A 25,280-nucleotide genomic window follows, 5' to 3' on the forward strand; every position below is an offset into this window, starting at 1 on the left:
TACCACCCCTATCCCTGCCATGCCATACCCCTCCACTCCACCCTACTTTTCCCTGTTATTAACATCTTGCATTAGTGAGGTACATTTGTTACAACTGAATCAATGTAGACAGTATTACTAACTAAAGTTAATCGTTTATATTAGGGTTCACTATTTCAGTGGGTTTTGACAAATGCATAATATCATGTATCCACCATTATAGAATATTCCTATTTCTTATGAATATTCCTCTCTCCCATTTAAACTCCAATTCCTTTTGTCTCTTCAAATGTTCTGTTATGACCCACAAAGTCAACATCTATATTTCAGTCTCTGGTTAATCCTTTCTCTCTTACTAGATTTTTCATATCTTCAATTTTACTTCACCTGCTTTCAACCTTATATTTACATTCTGATTAATTTTTCCAAAATTTTATCCAGGTCTATCTCCCCAGTCATGACCATGCTTCCTTGAACATTTTAGCTTTTCTTCCATCTCTATTTCCTGCCAAGTTTATTCAACCCTGATATGTATGTTCTAATCTTCCATTCTCTTACACTGGACATTTATTTTCAGCTGAAGAAAGTGACACTATGGTGCAGACTAGTAGCAATGAAAAGTGGCAGTGTTAAATAAACTTCAGCTTAATCCTCAGCACCACTGATCCATCCTTTTATCTACTTTGATTTAGCATCACCATCACTGCCTTCAATATTTAACTCTCCCAATCTCCTGTACACTATTACATAGTACTTGTCCCCATTAATGTCAACAGACTTCATATCCTATTTTTTTTTCAAGAAATTTGAAGCATTGATATATAATCTCCTTCAACCCTCTAACCTCTTGCCTCTAGATTTAAGGATTACCAGACACATTCTCACAATGTTTTTTATTTTTATTTTTCCAGTATTAAAAAAACATATTCATCCCCCCCAAAATAAATTCTCAATCTAAATTTTATTCTATTTTCTTTGGGATCTTTATCTCTCACATATTAACTTCCTTTTCTTATATTAAATTCTCCTTTATTTTCCTTCCTCAGTTTATAATTATACTCAGGTTTCTCCTAATTGAAAAGTAAACAAAATAACAAAAACTCTATCAATATAAATAAACTCTTTCTCTCTTCTCTTTCCCATCCAAACTTTCTGAAAGCGTAATATATACATGTTCTGTTACAGCATGCAACTCCAAGTTTTTCCATAACCTTTAGCAATCTGGCTTCTTTCCCCCCTGTGCTACCAAAGCAGTTCAGGCTTAAGTTACCCAAAAGTTCCGAAGAGCCATCTTAGTGGACATTTGCAAGTTCTCATGGCAAATATTTTGGACATTGCTAGTCATAGCTTTGTTTTTGAAACTCTTTTATCCTAACTGACCTCTTCTCCCAGGTTCAGTTATTCTTTGACTTATTATTTATTCTCAATTGTTTTTTCTTCACAGACTTTTCTTCTGTCAATTCGTAAATGGTGTATTTCTTCAGCTTCATCCTAAAATCAGCCCAATAATCTCACTATATGTTTTCAACAATCTCATGTATGTTCATGCTATCAACCACACTCCTAGGCTGATGACTTCCAAATGTATGCCTCTTATTGGGCTTTTTTGTTGAGCTTTAGAGTCCTACAAATTTGTGAATCTTCCCCTGGCAGATCCAATTCATTCTACTCTAAACTGACCTTATCCCTTTCCTCTCTAAATATTTCTTAGCAACCTCCTTTATGATGAGTTATATACATCATCCTCTTATTGTGAATTTACTATTACATACTATACACTTATAAATTATCCTTGAATCTTCCTTCACCTTAGTCACTAAATTCTGTTAATCCTACCTCCTTTATGTCTTTAATATCATATTTTTTCACCCCATTCCTATTATTAGTACCTTAGGACACAGTTTCATCACTTCTTGGTTGGAGTGCTACAAAGACCTCTTATGCTATTTTTCCCCTTTCTGCCTTTGCTTAAATATTTTTTTGTCTGTCAGTAGACAGACATCCTTTGCTTTCTGCCAACCCCATTTTACCTAGATGTTTATCACTTGTTATTCTGTAATCTCCATACATATTTCCTTCTTTGGGAAGTTTAGCCTTTTCTTTTCTTTTTTTTATCTCCAGGGCTTTCTCGGTGTTCCATTCATGCCTCTGGCATTACACTTTCTGCACTGTACTATAATTACCTAGTTTAATGCCTGTGTTTCCCACTGAGCTAAGAGATATTTAAGGGGAAGAACCATGTTTTATTTATCTTTGTGTCTCCAGTGCCTAACATAGCACATAGCACAGAGACCATCAATTAAACATATTTGTTATAGATGTCATAATCTTATTCACACTTGTCCATGACATTAATTGGTATGCATTTAAAAATATTTATAAGTCCCTAAGTAAATATGTTTTCTATGTTGAATGCATTAAGAAATTAGAATATCTATGATGGAAATATATTTACTTTCTAAAATTAAGAGTTGCTGAACTTCATGCCAACTATATAAATGAGGAATCCCCTTCCATTTTAACCTATTCATTTATATGAATAAGACTTCTATAAAATAACAAAATTGTAGCAATCTAACCTATCTTGTTTATTTGCTTTTTAGCCACGCCACTCAATTCCTTGAAATCTCCCCATGCAATATATAGAAAGTCATTGTGATCTATCATCAACAAACCTTTTTAATGATCTAGCATTTGACAAATTAAGTTCTTCTATCTTTTGTTCATTATATTTTAACATGAAATGATATGACTTATAAAGGATTGTAGCAACACCAGTGTTTCCATAGTCCCTTTGGTGCTTCAGAGAATACCTGCACTAAGAACCACACGTGGTAAGATTTTTCATGCACAAAAGAGATACCCTTATTTTATAAAGTAAAAGAAGCTAATTGTACAAGGGCTGAGGAAAATAAGAGACACCAGGGTCATGTTTTCAGGCACATCATTTTTAGGAAAGATTACTTATAGAAACTGAGAATATGGAAATTTACTTCCTATTAAGCTACCTGTACTGGTTTGTCCCTTGGAAAGTCTTCTGATACCTCAGGTATTACTTTGAAAGCTGCTGTTTAAAAGTATGCTACCCCCAAAATGAAGTAAATGATACAGCACCCAGCTGTCTAACTTGTAGTGCTATTTATTTTTTCTTAGTTTTTTGTACTTCTAAGTTTGATATACTTCTTATTTCCTATGTAAAGTTTTCTATGGTCTTCTTACTTCTGCTTTTCCCCTTTAAACCGGGAGAATATAATTTATCAGTCACATTAACTCACTCGTAACAGTTGCTCCTGTACTGAGCAGAACATAGCTCTCATTTATCTATTTCACACTGAAACATCTTTTGGCCATATCTGTGTTCTCATAAATTTTAAGGACACATTAATTGCAGAAAGTTATAAAAGTAGTAAGGTACATAAGAAATGGAGGAGACTTTGCTCTATTTTTAGTTTTTGAATAGAACCCATATACACATTTAGGCAATCATGTGCTCTCTCTGGCTGTAATTTCTTCTCTAAAAATTATGTATGTACTAAAACTTTGGCACCTAGTTTTAATGGGGAAGCCCTTGAACATGAATTTGACCAACTCTGAAGCCCTAGTGCCACCCCTGGAAATCTCTGTGGAATAATCATATGAACTCAGAAACTTTCCATGTTTCTTATTGGATTCTTTTTTAATGTGATGGTCTGTCCATAATCATCATCATGACGAAGAATCTGAGAAACATTCTTTTAGTTTTGGTCTCCCCTTAGGAAGAAAGACAATTAACCTTGCTAATTTTAGAAGTCTCATTGTCATGGATGGAGGTATTCATTGGCAATACTTACTATTATCTAAAATATACTTAGATTCATAAAAATGTTTAATAAAACTATACAATAATAATTACTTTTCTGGAGCCCTGTCGTAACATTATTAGCCCATTTCAATGGTGTCATTTTGCTTTATAGCAGTTAGTAAGCCTGACAAAGTTTTAATATGATGAATCTTGTTGGCTAACCTAAATTGACTACCTTTCCTTCTTACAATGTTATCTTCCCTGGGCTTTCTTTCATGGCACCACATTCTCTCACTGTTTTTCCTATCTTTCTGCCTCCTCCCCCAAATCTCATGGTTGTCCATCCTCCTCCCCCTGCTTAGTAAGTGCTTCTCAAAACCTAGTCAGAATGACTAAATACTTCCTGAATAAAATAAAAATCTAGTTGCAGTAAATAGCTTTATAGTTTTTCTGCCTAAAACTTATACATTCATAAGTTAACTTCCTTATGCCTGAATTTATACTTTGTAAAAGGACCCAGGGGAACTTTATCATTAAATAAATGCATGCTCTTACACACAAATGAAAACAATCATATTGACTGTTTATGAAGAACAATATACGATAGATTGGTTGTTGTGTAATAAATTTTTAAAATGTTAAAACAAAGTACAGTTGGAAGTGATCTTTCCATTAATACACTTGTACTCCTCACTTCACAGGTATGGAAGCAAGTCTCAAAAATTTAACTGGAAGCAAGCACACAAACCCATAGTAAAAGCAGCACCAACTTTAGACTAATTCTAATGTTTTTTACTGTGAGGTTTGTTAGCATAATACCTCTTAAAGATTTTATCCACTCTCTCTATACAATAAATTTGTATAATGCCCTTTTCTTTGCTTTACCCTATTTTGACATAATTGCTTATCGGGGTTCAGACCCGGCATTACCCCTTAGGAATACAAAGACAGAACACTAGGTTTGTGAATTTACAATAAAGGAATATAAGATAAATTGTAAGAGGGATAAGAATTGATCATTCTCTTTTTTTAATAACAATACTGAAATTAATGTTTTTTAAATAAAATCCCATAAGTAATTGAATCATTAAATAAATTAATTGCAGTAATTATAGGATATGAAAACAGCTTTGTTATTTTTCCTACCACTACCTTAAAATCTTTTATTTTTTTCTCTTCTCCATCTCTTGGAAACTACTTAGTCAGATACTTTATTTTTCTGAACAATTTAATTATTTCAGAAATAATTCTAGCTCAGCAATGATGGGATAGTCTTTACTGGATTAACCCAACAAAAAATAACAATTGTAAATTCTGGATATATTTTTGTAAAAATTTAAAGCTCTGGAGGTTAACCAAAGTCAGATAGAAACTGTGGGCTATTCAATCATTAAACAATACTAACTGCATGGAGTGAGATCCACTTTTAAATGGCTTATTCATGGAGGGCCTTTCTCTGTTTAGGTGACAAGGGGTAGCTAGAACACAAGGAGAAAGTCAGTTAGAAGAAAGAGTTTGAGGCAGCCGGGGTAGCTAGAATAGGGTAATCACAAAAAGAAGGCAGAGATGTCGAAATTATAACAGATAAGGACTTTAAAGCAGCCATTATAATCAAATATGATTAAAGACTTAGAAGATGGTTATAATGACTACAAAGATGGGGAATCTCAACAGAGAAATGGAAATTATTCCTTAATAATTGAAACTCTAGAACTAAAAATAAGCTATCTAGAATTAAAATGTTACTGAATGGACCTAACAGAAAATTGGAAATTGGAAGGAAAGAATCCATAAACCTGAAAGCAGATCAAGATAAATTATCCCATCTAAAGGTTAGAGAGTAAAAATCTATACTAATAAAAACATAATATGCTAATTAGACCGGACATTCTTCTGGACATCCTTCCAGACAACCTTTCGGACAAAGCCAGGGCTGCAAGGGAAGCCCGGGTCCTGGGTGTCTGCCGGTGGCTGGATGGAAGCCCGGGCCCTGGGTGCCAGCAGCCAGAGGGAAGCCCGGGTCCTGGGTGCTGGAGGGAAGCCGGTGCCGGCAGCCGAGGGAAGGAAGACCTACTCTTGCACGAATTTTGTGCATTGGGCCTCTAGTATTTTAATAAAATAAATGAGAACTCTGTGACTTAGAGACATTACGAGGTCTAAATTAAATATTCTGTGAGCCTCAACTTGAGAGAAGAAAGGAAAGGCAGTAGAAAAAAATTTGTAGAAATAATTGTCAACATTTATTAAACTTTGTAAAATATATACCAGAAGCTCACTGAGCTCCTAGCAGTATTAAATACAAAGAAAACCACATTTAGACACATTATAGTTAAACATCAAAAATACAAAGAGGTCATACATTTATACTGTAAAATACTACTAGGCCATAAAAAATAAGGAAATCTTACCCTTTGCTACAGAATAGATGGATCTACAGAGACTTGTGCTAAGTGAATAAACCAATCAGAGAAAGACAAGTACCATATGATTTCACTCATATGTGGAATCTAACGAACAAAATAAACTAGCAATCAAAATACAGACAGACTCAGAGATGGAGAGCAGGCTGACAGCTGTGAGAGGAGGTTCTGAATAGGAAGGAGGATTGAGCAAAAATAAAAATAAAAAAAGAGGAAAAACATATGGATACAGACAGCAATGTGGTGATTGCCAGGACAAGAGGTATGAGCTGGGATAGGATACAGGGGGAATAAATGGTGATGGATGGAGATTTGACTTGGTTTCTTGCATACTTAATACAGTGTACAGATGATGTGTTGTAGAATTGTGCACCTGAACCTGTATAATTTTTTAAACCATGTTATCTCAATAAATTCAATAAAAAGAAAAATTAAGGATTTAAAAAAAACTGAACAGAGAATTTTAAAAAAGGCAATCCCCACACTAAAGAAACAAAACAACAACAAAAAGAAACAAAAGTATAAATAATGGTCAACTTCTCATCATAAGCAATATTTGGCAAAAGACAATAGAATGTCATCTTTAACCCTTTGCACTCGGATGTCGAGTGTGACTCGACATGGTTAGCAGTAGAATAAAGGAATCGAAAAAAGAAAGTGAGTGCAAAGGGTTAAAGTGATGAATATCTATAATAATAAAAGCGTAATATGCTAATTAGACCGAAGTCCTTCCGGAAGCCCTTCCAGACAACCTTCCAGACGAAGCTGGGGCTGCGAGGGAAGCCTGGGTCCTGGGTGCTGGCAGCCAGAGGGAAGCCCGGGTCCCAGGTGCCAGAGGTAAGCCCAGGTACCAGGTGCCAGAGGGAAGCTGGTACCAGCAGCGGGAGAAAGGAAGGCCTACTCTTGCACACATTTCATGCATTGGGCCTCTAGTCTATACTAATAAAAGGGTAATATGCTAATTAGACCTTCCAGGAGACCTTTCGGACATCCTTCCGGACAAAGCCATGGTGGCGGGGCCGAGGCTGAGGCAGTTAGGGGCGATCAGGCCGGCAGGGGAGGGCAGGTGGAGGCAAGCAGGCTGGCAGGGGAGGGCAGTTGGAGGCAAGCAGGCTGGCAGGGGGGCAGTTGGGGGTGATCAGGCCTGAAGGAGGGGCAGTTGGGGGCAAGCAGGCCAGCAGGCAGAGTGGTTAGAGGTGATCAGGCAGGCAGGCAGGCAGGTGAGTGGTTAGGAGCCAGTGGTCCCAGATTGTGAGAGGGATGTCAGACATCCCCCAAGGGGTCCCAGATTGGAGAGGGTGCAGGCCGGGCTGAGGGACACCCCGCCCCCCCCCCCCCCCCCCGGTGCATGAATTTCATGCACCTGGCCACTAGTATATCCTATCTAATAATATTGTACCATGTAAATTACCATCACTCCGCTACGCCCACGATTGGGCAGCGGGAGGCTGGGGGGCGGGACTTGGGTGGCCTATCCGGCCATTGAGAGGCACGGATCCGCTGCCACTGAGCGGGGCTACGCTGCTGTTGAGAGGTGCAGGGGGCGGGACTCCCGACCCCTGTGCCTCTCAATGGCCAGATCCAGGGCCGCTGAGGGGGTCCAGCGTCCTGCGCCTCTCAACAGCAGGGTAGCCCCCCTCAGCGGCCGCGGACCATCAAAAGTGGGGGAGCGAGCTCTGGCCTCAGTCAGCGAGCCATGGAAACCTGGCAGAGGATGGAGAGCAGCGACGAGGAAGACATGGAGAAGCACCGCATCCACCTACGCCCCGTCACTCTGCGCACACGCTGCACCTCCTGCCCTGTGAAGTCCGGGTTAACCGGCCCACCCCTGTGGGGTGCTTTTTCACCCTGGCCATCCGTCAGGGTCCCGATGGACTCGAAGTGTCGTTTACTCAAAGTGTTGTTTCGGGGCCGCAGTCTGAGGGGTGAGGAGGTGGAGGTGCCGCCTGGCCTGCTTGGATACGTGATGGTGATGGAAGAGAAGTCGGTGGGGAAGCAGGACTTTTCAGCGGGATCCGACAAGGACAAGCAGGAGCTGGTGGAACCCCCGGAGGCGCTGGAGCGGGACTTCGACCGCTTTATTCGTGCCTCCGCCAGTTTCAGCCGCTTCACCCTGTGGGGCCTGGAGAGCATCCCTGGCCCGGATGCCAAAGTGCGTGCAGCCTTGACCTGGCCCAGCCTCGCCGAAGCGATCCATAAACAGGTGCCGCAGAACTGAGAACCAGCGTTTGAAACTGGAAGCCACCGATCCCTTCACCAGCTCTCCACTTTGGATCCACTGAGTCCACCACCCCAATAAATGAGCTCTTTCACAGCAAAAACAAAACCCAAAACAAAACAAAAACAAAAGTAGGGGACCTGGGTGCCTGTCTGCTCCGGCACCAGGCCTTTCAGAAGCCTCCGCCGCGTCGGAGGCTTCTGAAAGGCCTGGTGCACCAGCGGACAGGCACCCAGCTCCACCGCGAAAAGTGAAAGCGTATTGGGGACCCTACACGTGCATGATTCAATCATGCACTGGGCCTCTAGTATATATATAAAAGCCTAAGCAACCAGAACAATCAAACGACCGGACGACCAGAACTACTGGAATGGCCAGAACGACTGGTTACTATGATGTGCACTGACCACCAGGGGGCAGACGCTCAACATAGGAGTTGCCCCCTGGTGGTCAGTGTGCTCCCACAGCCAACCTCCCCTGGCTGGCCAACCTCCCGCAGTCCTTCCCTCCCAGCTGGTAGGCCTCTTCACCCAATCTGGCCCGGCCCCCAGGCCTGGACGGGGAACTGGGTGGTGGGTGGCAGAGGACACAGCCTTTTTCCCAGGGTGGCTGAGGGCTGGCTCCCTACTCTGGGCCGGTGGCCAAACTCCCGTGCCCCGTCCTTCCCCCAGCCTGCAGGCCCGTTGGCCTGCCACCTGCCTGCCATGGTGGCAGTGCAGTGGCAGTGGCAAGGGAAGGAGGAGGGGGGAGGTGGAGAACTGCACAGCGGCGGGTCGCCAATGATGGCGGCATCAGCGTCCGGTGTCTGTTCCTTCTGCACCTGGTCCAGCAACCATCACCTCCTCTCTGGCCCGGCCCTGATTAGCCTGTCCCCAATCAGCCCTGATGCTGGCCAGGCCTAGGGTCCCCACCCATGCTCAGATTTTATGCACCAGGCCTCTAGTATTAAAATAACAAAACAAAACAAACAACATCAACAAATGTTTATGCCCTGGCTCAGTTATTGGGCATCGTCTCATGCACTGAAGGGTTGCCAGTTAATTCTGGTTAGGGTGCATACTAAGGTCCTGGGCTCAGTTCTAGGAAGGAGTGTTCAGGGGCAGCAGATGGATGTTTTCTCTCTCTCTCTCTCCCTCTCTTTTACTCTCTCTCTCTCAAAATCAATAAAAAAAATCTTTTAAAAAAATTAAAAAAACTTTCATGTGTTGTAATATATATTAACTAGACTTATTGTGGTGATCATTTTTCATTTTTCAATTTATACATATAGGAAATCATTATGTTATACACCTGAAACTAATATAATCTTATATGTCAATTATATCTCAATTTTTATAAATTTGTTATTGCATAAAAACTATTGAATGTTAAATTTATTTTGATTTTTAAAATAAAAGGTTGCCCTTATTTTAAAATTGCCAGCCTTGATTTTACAAATAATAGGATTTTATCCATAAGTTCCCCTTAGACAATTTAAAATTATGAAGAAAATTATATTTTGATTATAAGTGGCTATCTTATGAACCTCTCAGTGCTCTGGTTAAACGTTAATCAAAACCAACATTGTCCCTATTTGAAACCACAATGACAAAAAGTACCTAAGAAAAAAAGACCTGTCAACTCAGAGTTTAATGTATTCTACTAATACTATTCAAAAACAAAGGTACACAAAGACATTTTAAGGTAAACAAAAGCTGAGAGTAGATGCCACTTGTAGGGCTGCACTTCAAGTTATTGTGAAGGAAGTTCTTCAGGTTGAAATAAATCATACTGGGTAGGAACTCACATGTGTAGAAAGGCATAAAGAGCCCCACAACTAGCAGATGAGTGGCCAGGTACTGGAAACTGTCTTTAGTTCCCTATTTGTACCTTTGAAAGACAAATGATTGTTTAAATAAAAGACTATGGCATTTTACTGTGGAGTTCATAAAATAAAAATATATGGCAGCAATAGCACAAAGGATAAGGTAGGTGTAAATTTACTTACATTGCTGTAAGTTTATTACTTTTTAAATCTGAAGTGGTATAATATATCTTGATAGAATGTGGTAAGTTAAGAATGCATATTATGTTTTAACCACAGACAAATAAAACTACAAAGAAATACAGCCAAAACGCCAAAAGAGAAAATAAAATCAAACACTAAGAACATTCAATTAGCCCAAAGGAAAGGAAGAAAAGAAGGAACATAGGAAGAAAATATGACACATATAAATCAAATAGTAAATCATAGACCTAAACCTGACAATTTAACAATTAAACAGGAAGACATCCTACCTAATAAAAAGCTAATATGCAAATTGACCATACCATTGACACACCCAGAAGCCACGCCCACCCGCCAATCAGAACAAGTATGCAAATTAACCCAACCAAGATTGCTACAGCCACAGAGAGCAAGGTTTCTCAGGTAACAGAGCAAGCCAAGCTTTCTGCAAGCTGTTGCAGGCCTAAGCCTCCACTCAAGCTACAAAGTTTCAATTATAGAAGGTAAACAAATTCAAACAGAAATGGCGGCAGAATGGAGCTTGAGAGAGCAAGCCAGGGTTGCCGGCGGCAACAGGGGAAGCAAAGCTTTCCGCACACCCTGTCCAGGCCCAGCCTCTGCTTAAGGCTACAAAGTTTCAATTATAGAAGGTGAATTAACTGCCACAGAAATGGCTGCCAGCCGCGAGGGAGCAGCAGGCTTGGCTCCGCTCCAGGCTACAAAGTTTCAATTGTAGAAGGAAAATAAATTCCAGATACCAGGGCCTCCACTTGGGTTGCCAGGGGGCGTGGCTAGCCTGCAAACCACCACAGACCCCTCGCTCAGGCCGCTCCACCCCCCAAGGGAACCCCCACCCTGATCTGGGACACCCTTCAGGGCAAACCAACTGGCCCCCACTCCTGCACCAGGCCTCTATCCTATCTAATAAAAGAGTAATATGCAGATTGACCATCACTCCAACACACAATATGGTTTCCCCCATGTGGTCAAAGATCCTGCCCCCATGTGGACACAAGATGGCCACTACAAGATGGCCAGCAGGAGAGGTCAGTTGGGAGGCACCCGGCCTGCAAGGGAGGGCAGTTGAGAGGGACCAGGCCTGCAAGGGAGGGCAATTGAGAGGGACCAGGCTTGCAAGGGAGGGCAGTTGGAGGTGATCAACCCTGCAGGAGAGGGCAGTTAGGGGTGACCAGGCCAGCAGAGGAGGGAAGTTGGGGGCAAACAGGCTGGCAGGGGAGCAATTAAGCATCAGCCAGGCTGGTAGTGGAGTGGTTAGGGGATGATCAGGCTGGCAGGCAGAAGTGGTTAGGGGCAATCAGGAAGGCAGGCAGGCAAGCAGTTGGGAGCCAGCAGTCCTGGATTGTGAGAGGGATGTCCGACTGCCCACCGGGATCGGGCCTAAACGGGCAGTCGGACATCCCTCCAGGGGTCCCATATTGGAGAGGGTACAGGCTGGGCTGAGGGACAACTCCCCCTCCATGCACGAATTTTGTGCACCGGGCTTCTAGTAATAATTATAAATCTGTATGAATTAATAAAAGAACTTAAAAAATAAAACAAACCTACAGAAATATAGATTAAGTCAGAGAAGTTTATGCTTTCTTTCAGGATTTTTATGGTTTCTTAACTTACATTTATCCTTTGAGACAACATGTAGGGACCTGGAGAGTATTATGTTAAGCGAAATAAGCCAATCAGAGAAAAACAAAAAACAGACTGATGAATCATTGAGGGTAGGCAGGGGTGGGGGTGGTGAGATTGGTGATTAACCAAAGAATTTATATGCATATATGCATAACCAATGGACACAGACAATAGTGTGGTGAAGGCCTGGGGCAGGAGGAGGCGGGTGGAGGGAGCAGGCTAGAATGGATCAATGGGGAAAAAAGGGGTATATCTGTATAATTTTCAACAATAAAGATACTTTAAAATGTTTAAAAATAAAAAGAAATTTAAACACCTCTCTAATAATTGAAAGGCCAAGGACAAAAATATCAGTAAAAATAGATTTACCTTATTTATATATTTATATCCTAAAAGTAAAAATGATTAGTTCTTAAGTGATCAGAATTTTATCTACTTTTTACAGATAACACTGTGTTTTTTTAAAAAAAACAATGGCATGAATTATGTTTGTAAATTTCATTGTGACTTGATCATGTACCATATACTGACAGAATGTTTGAAGTATAAATTTGGCAAAGGTAATTCTTTGTTCTAGATACATTTCTATAATCTATATATATAAAAGCCTAAGCAACCATTATGACTGAACGACCAGAATGTCTAGAACGGCCAGTTGACCAGTCGCTATGACATGCACTGACCATCAGGGGGCAGATGCTCAATGCAGGAGCTGCCCCCTGGTGGTCAGTGTGCCCCCACAGCCAACCTCCCTCAACTCCTCCCCCTGGCCAGACAACCTCCTGCAGTCCCTCCCCCTGGCCGGCGGGCCCCCCCGACTGGTTGGCCAACCTCCTGGAGTTTCTCTGATAGGCCTTGATCACAGCCAGGCCGAGGGACCCCACCCATGCACAATTTCGTGCACCAGGCCTCTAAGAGGAAATACTCTGAAAATCTAGCTTTATTTTGTCATTAATTTTTCTTTCAACAAAGATCATAAAATAGTATTGGCTAAGACTTTGGCATTCAACACCACCACTAATACTTTGCTTTGCATTTATTTTATATTAAATTAGCTTCTGGGGGTCATAGTTCAACCTTTAGATACATCGTAAATAAATAACAAAGTAAATGCTTACCTTAAAGACTAGTTCTCCTACCAAGCCATTCCATGTCCCATCTTCCTGTGGGCTGCCATATTTATGATCCGGTGCAACATAAATATCATAGTTAAATCCCAGGTAGTTAGATAAGGCATCCAAAACATCAATGGAGAAGCCCTGGTATTTCTTGGGCTTACCCAGGACATTTTCAGAGACCATTACAAAAGGTTCTTCCTGCAGGGAAATAAGAGATATCCGGATGTCAATCTATATTGCTCCTTAAAAAGCAAAGATTAATTCTTCTAAGAGTTTTGCTTATAGTCTAAAAATTGCTTTTGCACTTTGAGATAATTAACTTAGAAATATAACTGTGTGTTATTAATGTAAGTTGTGTGTTGTTAGTGTAGCATATTACTAAACAATGTTTAATTACATTACCCAATTTCTTGTCAGCTCTCATTTAATTATAGACATACCACTTAACGATAGGCATATGTTCTGAGACATATGTCCTTGACCGATTTTGTCATTGTTCAAACATCATAAACTATACCTACACAAACCTAGATGTTATAGCCTATTATATATCTAGGCTATATGGTACAAGCCTCTATGGTATGTTACTGTACAAAACAACACAAAATTAAATCAAGCACAGGAAAATAATGATACAATCAACACACTTGGTAAATACAAAATGTATGAGGCTGCTGCAGGTATAACGTGGCATACTCTTTTCCGGAAAGCATATTTTATATAAGCATATGGAGTACACTATAAAACAATAATAAGTGTATTATAGTAAGTGCATAAACGAGTAACATAGTTATTTATTATCGTTATCAAGTATTATGTACTGTACATAGTTGTATGTGCTATACTCTTATATAACTGTCAGTGAAGCTTTGGAACCTGTAATAGAAAATAAATTTGTTCCTTTTCTAAGGCAACAATACTGAGCTCGGTTTAATCATTTTTATCTGTGCACCTGTTTCAAAGTTTATTCATTCATTGACTCATCTGTAAGATGCATTGAGCAGCTACTCAACATAGTGAGAGATATGGTAAAAACTCATGAGTACCACTTTCAAAATAATTTTAACGTAGTATTGGGAAAAGTCATGTACTCAAAAAATATAAAGCAAAACAAAAGCAATGTACAACATAACTGGGACAAACAAAACACCAGAGAAAGAAAATAGACTCTAAAAGAAAAAGAAAATCATCATTTTGGGATTACCCACTTTGTACTATTTTAACAGATAAGAAAAATTAGAAACAAAAGTTTCGACTCAAGGTCACACAACACGTTACAGAAGAGGAAGGCATCATAATTACTTACTTCAACTTTATCTCCTGTGACCTCGAATTTTTCAACCTATGAATTAAAATCTAGGATAAGGATAACATAATTTGTCTCAAATTTTAATGCAATTTAAGTTGACATGAGACTGGTAGAGACTCCAGATGCATGACAGAAAATAAAACACAATCCTCTGTGGAAGAAAGTATCTTCAGTTTCGATCATACTTTATTCCTTTAAAAAAAGGGTGGGGAAACTTTTTCCTTCCAAGGGCCATTTGGATATTTATAACATCGTTTTGGGCCCTACAAAATTATTAACTTACAAATTAGCCTGCTATATGTGGTCAAACTTTTAATTAACTCACCTCTAATGCTGTGGCAGGGCCAGACCAAGTGATTTTGTGGGCCTTATCTGGCCCTTGGGCCAGACATTCCCCACTCCTGCTTTAAATAGTTGTTTGAACAATGTTCAAAGCAAAAGTCCAAGATATCATATAAAAGATTACATTTCATATAGAGAACCAGCAGAAATAATATCGAACAGAAATAGATCTTTGAGAACTCAGACACTAAATTTTCAGATGCATATTATAAACATGCTTATTATGTTTAAAGGGGATTTTTTTAATTGACAGGAAATTGGACTATAGGATATGTCACTGCAGAATTTAAAAAGAACTAAATAGAAATTTAAGAATTAGAAAAGATCATGATCAAAGTTAACAACTTAATGACTGAGTTTATCAGCAGATTAGAAATAGCTGGAGAAAGAATTAGTGACCTGTTATAGTTCAGAGTTAAAACCTGGGGTACAAGGGAATAAACAAATAGAAAATCCCAAAGAAAGAGTAAAGAGATGAGAAGCAGAATGAGAGGCAGTCTGATAATTAAGGATACAGAGAGAAACATACACAAGGAAACATAGCTACCGTGGTAATGACAATATTCTATTTTTTATTCTGGACAGTGATTAGGTGGACTTTACTTATTATTCATTGATAAATGGTTTAAGATTTTTTTTTTTTTTTCTGTATGGCTGTTATATTGCAACTAGAGGCCTGGTGCATGGGATTTGTGCACTGGTCGGGGGTGTGGCCTGCAGAGATCAGCCTGCTGTGGTAGCGCTGCTCATTCCAGTCAGCTGAGTGGCTGTGGACCTGCCCTCTGATTGGCTGCTCCCCAGTCCAGCATCTTCTGTGGAGCCAGAGCACTTGCCTCTCCAGGGGACCTGGTCAGGGCCGGGCCCAGGGACAATAGCACTGAGAGGTGGCGGAGTAGGCCCCAGTCCTGCAGTGGCCATGAACCCACCTCCCAGCCTCTGAGGTCAGCTCTGCAAGCCCAGTGGCCGCATTGCGCGGCCTGCGGGCATTGGAGGAGGTGGCAGGGGGCAAGGAGGAGGAGGAGCCTGGGGAGAGGAAGTGACTATTGCAGCCCAGGTTCACAGCGGGAGCAGCTGCTCATCCTGGTCAGCTGGGCGGTGCCCCCACTGTGGTAGCACACTGACCACTAGGGGGTAGCTCCTGCATTGAGCGTCTGCCCCCTGGTGGTCAGTGTGCATCGTAGCGACTGGTCGACCAGTCATTGTGGTCATTTTGCCATTTGGTTGCTGGGCTTTTATTATATAGGATATAAACAAAAATAAAGAAAAAAGGATCCTAAGTGGGACTGGATAGTGGAGGGCATTGAAGCCATATGAAAGTTCCTGTTCTATATGGCAGGGAACTGGAGCACTATGAAAGGGAAATAGCATAATTAGAAAGTAATTCTGAGAGCTGAGTACATAATGAATTGCAGCAGAATCAAGGACTAGGGGGCCTGTGCAACCACACAGTTGGCAGGAGATTATATTTGACATGTATTTTCAAAGTGTATGTAGATGGCTTTGAGTCTTCCGTTATAGGGACAAAGAGAGGAAAAGAAAATAATAAAAGAAAATAATAAAATTCATTTTCTGGCAATTAGTTTCAAAGAATAGTAATAAGACTGAGTCGAAGCTGGTGAAAACCTGCCTGCTATTAAATGAAAACAAGTGGCATATTTTGATTTGCTTATCATTTGGATGACAAATTCTCTAAGCACAATCCTCAGCAACTGGAATAAATGAAGCTTTCACAGAATGCCTGTAGTTTATCAATCTAAGTGCATTAGCATGAGGATCCATAGACCTGCTTGTAGAAAAGAGTGTTTCAGTGGTTGATAATTTTCATATTATCATAGATTTATTCACATCACTTGTTGGGTTATTAGATAATAACTTCATAATTTAGAATTTGTACTCAGTCATTTAAAAAATCTCATGCTAATTGCTTAGTGATTTACAACACCATTTGCAACTTTCAGATTTTGTAGTTAGTTCTCATATTTTAATAACCATGTAATACTAGAGGCCCAGTGCACAAAATTCATGCATGGGTAGGGTCCCTAGTGGCCACTGGCTACCAGCCGGGGCCTTCCTTCATTCCATGCCGCCCCCTGGTGTTCAGCACACATCATAGCGAGTGATCGAACTCCCGGTCTCCTGGTTGAACTCTTGAGGGGACACTTTGCATATTAGGCTTTTATATATATGGATTGCTTGCTAGTGGGAGAGCTTGAAAAAAAGCACCTGAAGTTTTTGATATGTACAGGAGACAAGCTCTAGTGCCAAAGATTTGCTGAGAGCTGTTAAGAGGTTTTAATATGCATGGTTTCACAGAATGCCAGATAGCTAAAACCAGGAATGATTCACTGGAAATTCCTTACAATTCTGCTCATACACACAACTCAAAGACATTAAAAAGAATGAGAATATTCCTTAATAGCCTATTTAAAAATTTCCCTCCCATAAAACATGTTCCTGAGTGAAGCAAACAATAGTTGTCTTTATGCAGAGTATGTGAACTTATATTTTGCTTAGAGATGACACATTCCATTTCGATGCATGTGGAATTAATGATCACCATTCTCTGAAAAAAAACTTGTTACTTTTTACAGACCACATATGAATATTAGAAATTTCTATAAATTAAAAAAAGGTGAAAAGTATAAAATTTTTTATTAAAAAGATATCAAGGCAACAGGATAGGAAAACAAATGAGGAAAATCTGGAGAGGAATAAAGAGTCTAGTTGTTGTAAAGGAAAAGAATATCTGAGTTGCATGGAGAGAAGAAAAGCAAGTCACAGGGATATGCAACGAACTACCATATATAAACATAGAAATACCAAACTCTCAGTTTGCTTTCTGAATATGAGTGTTGGATAATATTTTTTATTTGTTTGTTTAGTCCAAATCTTCATTACTTTGCTCAATTTAACACCTAAATGAGCCTTACAAGTGCATAGCCACATGTAAGAGTCAATCCTATTCCATAAGTATTGTAGACACAGAGTATTTTGTAAGAGCAGATATCTCAAGAAAAACTATCAAGAATATGTTTTAAGATAGAGCATATTATAGCTGTAAGAAGTGATTGACTGTACTAAATGTCAGAATTCTACAAACTATTTAATTGAAGAACATGGTAACATTTGACTTCAGAATGATGATGTGAAGTTTACAGACCCTCTGGTTTATGCAATCATATTCCTATTACAGTACTGTCAAGAATAATAAATGTCAGTGTTGGCTTATAAGACTTATTCTCTGTTAGGATGTAAAAATGTTTAATATAAACTAAAGCTAACTAAATATTAGAATATAGTAAAAAGCCATATAAAATTAAACTTGGAAATATTTAGGACTAGTGGTATTTCTATCCAAAATAATATTCCTTACAGAAAAGTAGCAGAACTTCAGATATTTATTCAGTCATTCAAAAGTGTTATTGTCAGGCACATACTAAGAATACAGTAGTGAACAAAGCAAAGAATAAACACACATTTCTATCATTCTAGACCAAGCATGTCAAACTCACTGCCCATGGGCTGAATGCAGCCCACAACAAATATTTTTGAAGCCCAGCCAAGATAACGGTATGTAAAAAACATTTCAATAAAAATTTCATAACTTAATTTTTACAATATCCTGTTATATATAACTAGAGGCCTGGTGCATGGATTCATACACTGGTGGGGTCCCTTGGCCTGGCCTATGCCCTCTCGCAATCTGGGACCTCTCAGGGGATGTCAGACTGCTGGTTTTGGCCCAATCCCCACAGGCCAGGCCGAGGGACCCCAGTGGTGCATGGATTCGTGCACTGGGCCTCTAGTATGCATATAAAATCTTTGGTTAATTTCTTCCAACCCTTCCCCCTTCCCACTTCCCTCTGAGATTCATCAATCTGTTCCATGTTTCCATGCCTGTGCATTGAGCATCTGCCCCTGGTGGTCAATGTGTGTTATAGCTATCAGTTGAACGGTTGAACAGTCAAATGGTTGCTTAGGCTTTTATATACATAGATTATTAATAACGAACTACAACGTTCACTAAAGACTGATTACTATAATCATGTTGCATTCATTTCCCTTACATGCCTTACATGCAGGCGCACCATTTCTCTCCATTAATACTAGAAGCGAATATTTTAGCAGCCAACTGCCACGTCATTAATCTTGGACTGACTTATTTGGTGTGCAAAACAGGAAATATTTTGCTTTCGGAGAACAAGAAAAATAGGTTTATTTGTGTCACGCTTATTAATTTGTACAGTTATTCAGTGTCTGGTAAGTTAATGTTCAAGAAAAAAAATAATTTTTATTAAAATGTTCTATTATTTTATGTTAACGATTAATCATTTATTTCATCATCCCTTTGTACTCAGCATGTCTCTATCAAAATAAATTGAAGCTTTTGTTTTTTTGTGGCCCACATAAACTTAAACCTTGTTTATTTGGCCCGTGTTAGCCTTTGAGTTTGACATGCTTGTTCTAGACCTACAATCTAATGGGAGTTATGGACAATATACAAAATTGTGTTTGTGTGTGTGTGTGTGTGTGTGTGTGTGTTACACCTGATGCTGATAAGTACTGTGGAGGAGAACTAAACAAATAATAAGAACAAAGAGCATGTGAGACAGGGTTGCACCTTTAATTAGGAAAAGGTTCCATAGGAAAAGCATTCTAGACTGAAGAAAGAGTAAGTGCAAATGTGTCAGGTAGGAGTTTCCCTGATATTTTTAAGAGCAAGAAGGGACAGTACTATGGCAGGAACTGAGTGAGCTAGGTCATATAGGAAATGTCTGAGAGGTATAAGGTGTATTTCTGGTGGAGCTTTAAGCCCCTGTGATGACTTTAGCTGTATCTTCGACTGAGATGGACAAATTTATGAGCTGTGAGCAGAGGGGGAATATCATCCTATATAATAAAAGGCTAATGCAAATTTTCCCTCGACCGGGAGTTTGACCAGAGTTCAACTGGGAATTTGACCAGGGGACAGGACTCGCAGGCCAACCACCAATGGCCTCTACCCGCTGCTGGCCCGGCCCGATCGGCCCTGATTGGGGCAGGCCGGCCGGAACCCAACCGGGCACAAATTTGTGCACTGGGCCTCTAGTCTGATATATTTATCAGTTTACTACACAGTTGACTATTGACAACTGACTGGAAGGGGCAAGAACAGAAACTAGGAAATCAATTAAAATTCCTTTGCAATAAATAAGAAGTTGAGCCGATCATGACTTGGTAATAAGATGGATTTGATGAGAAGTCAAATGTTTTTAAAGTAGAGGCAAACAATGAGGGAGAATTTATTTCTGTTTTCTTAACACACTTTTGGGAAATACAAATTAAAATGAGTTATTTTATTTAATACGCATCGGATTGGTAAGGGCAAAAAAGAATGTTCATGTTTACCAGCAAGCATGTAAAGAAGTAGATTTTCATTGCAATTTCTCTTGTGCAAACTGGAAAACAAACTCAATGCCCAATAATTAGGGGTTGCATTTATTTTAAAAATGTGTATGATACGACTACTACACAGCACATTCAGTTGTCAACCTCAGTGTCTCAATGCCCTGACATATGATCATCTGCTCAAAATTAGGCCACAGGTACTTTTTTAAAACAAAGAATGACAAATTGAGCTTTGGGTAAGGTGACCAGATGTCCCGCTTTTGGCGGTACAGTACCGATTTTTAACAATTTGTCCCGCGTCCTGTGGCGTTTTAAAAAAGTCCCGATTTTTGGAAAGAATGCACGACAAGCTAGGGAACGGCGGGAGAACGGGAAGGGATATACGGTTTTCGGTGGCCATGTGGCTATTTAGCCAGGATATGAGTTTTATATTATTTTTTTTAATTTTATAAAGGTAAACTTTAATAATAACAAATAATTGTTGAGAACTGATTATCGGGAACTGCTTATCAAAGTTCTCATTGTTGATCAGTTGTTAGAATTCGACCACCATTGTTTGGACTTAATGAACAATGGCATTTTTTGGAATTGGCAACGATGAAAACATTTTGTAACTGTCTCTCAGACGATACACATAGTACTGCGTGCTAGTAAGCTAGTTAAACAAGTGATGTCATTACAAATCAGCTATTCAGATAATTTAAGTAAGTAATTTATTTATTTATTTCATAAATATATAAATTTTCTTGAATTTAGCAGACAGTACTCGTATTATTTATATTTTATAGTGGCGGCAAAAAGTCTAGTGCCGGCCTTGAAAGTGACACTTACGACTTACATTACGGCAAATTCAGAGGAAAAATAATACAAGTTAGTATTGTTATTATTTAGAAAGAAATATAGGATTAAAATAATTTTTAAAATATAGTGACTTTATAACAATCAAATTAATTTAATTTATAAACTAACAATAAAATATGTTCATGTAATTATGTATCTACTTACTGTGTTTTTAAGCAATATGTATATAATAATTTATAATATAATTTTAAATTATTTTTTTAGATTTTTAACATAATGAGTAAGAAAAGAGGATGCAAATTCAACGATGATCTAAGAAGTGAATTTCCTTTTATTAAAAAAACCAGAAGCGATTACAATATAGACCAAATTTTTAATCAAGAACCCCCTCCCCCCCCCCCCCCCCCCCGCCGGGCCGAAACAGGTTTGCTCAGTGGATAGAGCATGGGTCTGCGGACTCAAGGGTCCCAGGTTCGATTCCGGTCAAGGGCATGTACCTTGGTGGCGGGCACATCCCCAGTAGGGGGCGTGCAAGAGGCAGCTGATCAATGTTTCTCTCTCATCGATGTTTCTAACTCTCTATCCCTCTCTCTTCCTCTCTGTAAAAAATCAATAAAATATATTAAAAAAAAAAAAGAACCCCCCCTCTCCCTGGTCAATGGTGTCCCGCTTTACCAATGTTAAAATCTGGTCACCTTAGGTTTGGGATTGGTTTGTTTGTTTTATAGAGAGATTAAAAATACTACTGGAAAAACTTAACTTTCATTTGCATTCCAACATATTTCAGTAAATGAGAAATAAAAGTGCTGAGTTTCAGTTGACATGCTGGGATCTATATACTACCTTGAATAAATTAATGGAAGTTTGAGGAAACTAAAAGATAATTCATTAACTAACTAAAACCAAACCAAACAAACAAAAAACTATGAATCACATCCGTTTTGTAAACAAATATTTACTTACATTAAAAATATTCATGAATATTGCTAAACAGAAAGAAAAATGTACAAAACTGTCAATGAGTGTGTCTATGTATCAGTTAGTTAAGGCTGCTATAATAAACAGCCCCATTAAACAACAAGCATTTATTTTTCATAATTCTGGAGGCTGGACAGTCCAACATCAATGTGCTGGCAGATCTCATATCTGATGAGAGTTGACTTCCTTTTTTGACATGGCAGAGCAGAGAGATCATGTTTCTCATGTCTTTTTTTATGAATTCACTACTCTCATTCATGAGGGCTCCATCCTCATGAATTACTTACTGTCCAAGGTCCCTCCACCAAATACCATCACATTGGGAACTAGGCTTTAACATATGGGTTTTGAGGGAACACTATTATTTAGTCCATAACAATGTACATGTTTACAATTTAAAAAATAATAACAGCAATAATAACAACAATAAACATTCATATAGGACTTATTATGAGCTGGGCACTTTCTGGTAATTTCTGTATTTTTATGCCTAATAGTCCTATGAGTTTAGAACCATAATTATCTTCATTTTTATGGATAAGATACCTTAGTTTTGTTTAACTAGTAAGTGACAGACACTAAAATATTAATAAGTTGTTGATATAAGAATTATGGGTGATTGTGTTGTTAATTTTTATTTTCTACATTTTCTAATTTTTTGCCATTGAATATGTAATAATTGTTTCAACACTTGTTAGCTAAATGAGTGAAGCATGACGGAGGATGGAAATAAAAATTTATTTATAATTTTCATGAAAGTAAATGCAGTCACTCATGGGTAAAGGATAGAAAGAGTCAGGATGAAATTCCGGAAAAGGAGACTCCAGTGAAGGAGGCAGAAGGAATAGAGGGCAGGAGAGAATCAGAGGAAGACACTGTTGGAAGAAGATGCAAGAGAAAACAGGATTTCAAGAAGAAGTAACTATGCTCTACACTTGAAATTAATATAATACTGAATGTCAACTGAAAATTTAAAAATTATAAATTTATATAAAAAGTAAATTGTGGTAGATTCCAGTGCAGTGAGAAGTCCAGAGAGATAAGTCCTTAAGGAATCCATTTCATTTAAATAGGAGATCATGAAGACCTTTTGAAAAGCAGTTTCTTTGGCAAAGTGAAAATAGAAATCAATTGAAGCCAGTGGTTTGAAGACAAAAGATAAATAATGAAGGGAAGACAGAACTGAAATCTGAGACACTTGAATGAGAAAAAAAAAATAGTAGAATAAAGGAGATTCATGGACAAAGAATGTTTTTTCACCCAGAGCATATTTTCAGGCTAAGAAAGGAGGGAGGGGGGAGAAAAATAACAACAAAAAATTTACATTATGCCTGACATCATCCTTATCACTTTACATTCATCACCTCATTTAGTCTTGAAATACTCTGGTTTTATTTTTGTCATTTTATAAATGAGACAACTGAGATTCTGGATTATAATAGATAATATGCCTGAGCTTACAAGGCAGTAAGAAAGATTGAAATTTGAATCCAGTGTTATCTGATGCTAACCATTAATTTAGATGGTCTTCATCAGCATTCTGGGATGTGTGGAGGAGGTACAGAAACTGCATGGTAGATAAACGAGAAAGAGCTTGAGCCACGGTGTTTTAATACATAGTGATATCAAAATCAAGCTCCCTCGTTCTCCACTCTATATTCTCAATCCCCATTCATTTCTAGAGTAGAGCTATTTATACTTTGTTCTTCAGCTAAATCGTACTTCAATTTTAGCCAGCATATTGATGGGATTGTTATCGGTGGGGTGCCCTTTGTGTCCCCACCTGTTACTGGTGAAATTGGAATCCTTGGGGTGCCGTTTGAAAAAGAATTCCCGAGGCCCTCATGGGAGGACGGGATTTTGTGGAAAGCTTTACTGATGATGTAAAATTAAGTGGGCTCCCCTCCAAGGGCCTCTCCCCCTCAGGCTCGCCGTGGAAAAAGTCCAATCTTGTCTTTAGCAGGTCTAGGATTAAAGACACTGCCCAGAGACTGCACTCCATATTAAAGCACATGCTCCAGTCCACCATCTGGCTGGCTTAGCTTGTGTTCCCAGCTGCAGTCCATTGTGTGTAGGGTCTGCATGGCCACGGGCCATGAAGCTGCTTAAGGACACCTTGCAGGCTAGCACACAGGTGAGCGCAGGTCATGGAGCAAGAGACAGTCAGAGAGCAAGGGGTAAGCAAAAGAGAGAGAATTCTTTGTTTGGGAATTACAACCAAGAATTCAACCCATTAACTCTTCAGGATTTTGTGTACTTGAAGTGGCTTTACCCCCTTAGCCAATTATCTTTTTCCAGGGTTAGACTGATAGACAATCACCTTCCTTATGTCATCGCAACTTCACTGTACATGTGCCCATCTTCCCCTTTGCTTTCTTCCTATAATTAATATTAATAACTACCTAATTTTGATGATAATGGGGTCATAGTTTTGGTATAAACATTACTTTAAAGTAAAAAACATTTGAAATCTTATCTGAGTGTCCCTTATTTGATTGAAGGAGAGCCTCCTGAAGATATAGCTGCCATTAACCCTACTCCCAAGGGAGTTTCCTGCAAAGTCCAAGAAGGAGACAGACTTCTCATTCCCATTATTACAAAAAAAAAAAAAAAAAAAAAAAAAAAAAAAAAAAAAAACAGACACAAAACAAAAAACAAAAAACAAAAACACACAACAACAAAACCAACAATAGATCCTTCCATACTTTCTTATAAATGCCAAAGTTACTCCCACCACTATTTTTTTTGTTTAAGTTGGTATGTAAACCTTTATCTCTGGGTAGTCAGCAAGATATTCATTACTGAGTGACTTGTAAATAAACCTTGACTTTTCTCCTGTTCATCTATTTCCAGTTAATTCATAGGCCCCCCAATCAATCAGACCTAAGAAGGTAAAAAATAGTTCTCTCCCAAAAGTCTCACGCCTTTTTCTTGAACAAAGATACTCTCTTTTCTAAAAGGAGATCTGGAGAGAACAGGCACACAATACTTTCACTAACCCCACTCTATACCCTTTGTAGAAAGTACACTATTTCTGCTACTGGCTTGCCTGATCTAAGGTTTTAAGAATAAGGTGACAGGTTTTCTATTTCTAGTGAGCTGAATGCTTTCTGAAGGATATACCTTTTTCTTTTGATTTTATTACGAAGCACAGTAGGAAACTTAAAAGAAAAGATCTCCTGCATAGAAGGCAGAAATATAAGAGTAGAAAGCAGAAAAGTGCTGATTTTAAAAGCAAGAAACAAATCTGTGGGGATTTACAGATGGTAGAGCGTTCTAAACTTAAAGGTACAAAGACAATATTCTGTGTTTCAA

At 39.0% G+C, this 25,280-nt stretch overlaps 1 protein-coding gene across 2 annotated transcripts in view; it reads right to left on the bottom strand.

Annotated features, from left to right (window-relative positions):
• The window catches only part of GRID2 (glutamate ionotropic receptor delta type subunit 2), a gene marked incomplete at its 3' end in the record, with an annotated part of 1,404,804 nt that overhangs the window by 367,415 nt on the left and 1,012,109 nt on the right, over positions 1-25,280 (bottom strand). For both annotated transcript variants that reach the window (XM_079766351.1, XM_079766350.1), the window contains one exon: positions 13,148-13,345. In XM_079766351.1, coding sequence (XP_079622477.1) covers positions 13,148-13,345 — 198 coding nt within the window. The remainder of the gene's footprint in view (positions 1-13,147; positions 13,346-25,280) is intronic.

The sequence above is a fragment of the Cnephaeus nilssonii genome (assembly GCF_951640355.1).
Source record: "Cnephaeus nilssonii genome assembly, chromosome: 1".
In the NCBI taxonomy this organism is placed as follows: Eukaryota; Metazoa; Chordata; class Mammalia; order Chiroptera; family Vespertilionidae; genus Cnephaeus; species Cnephaeus nilssonii.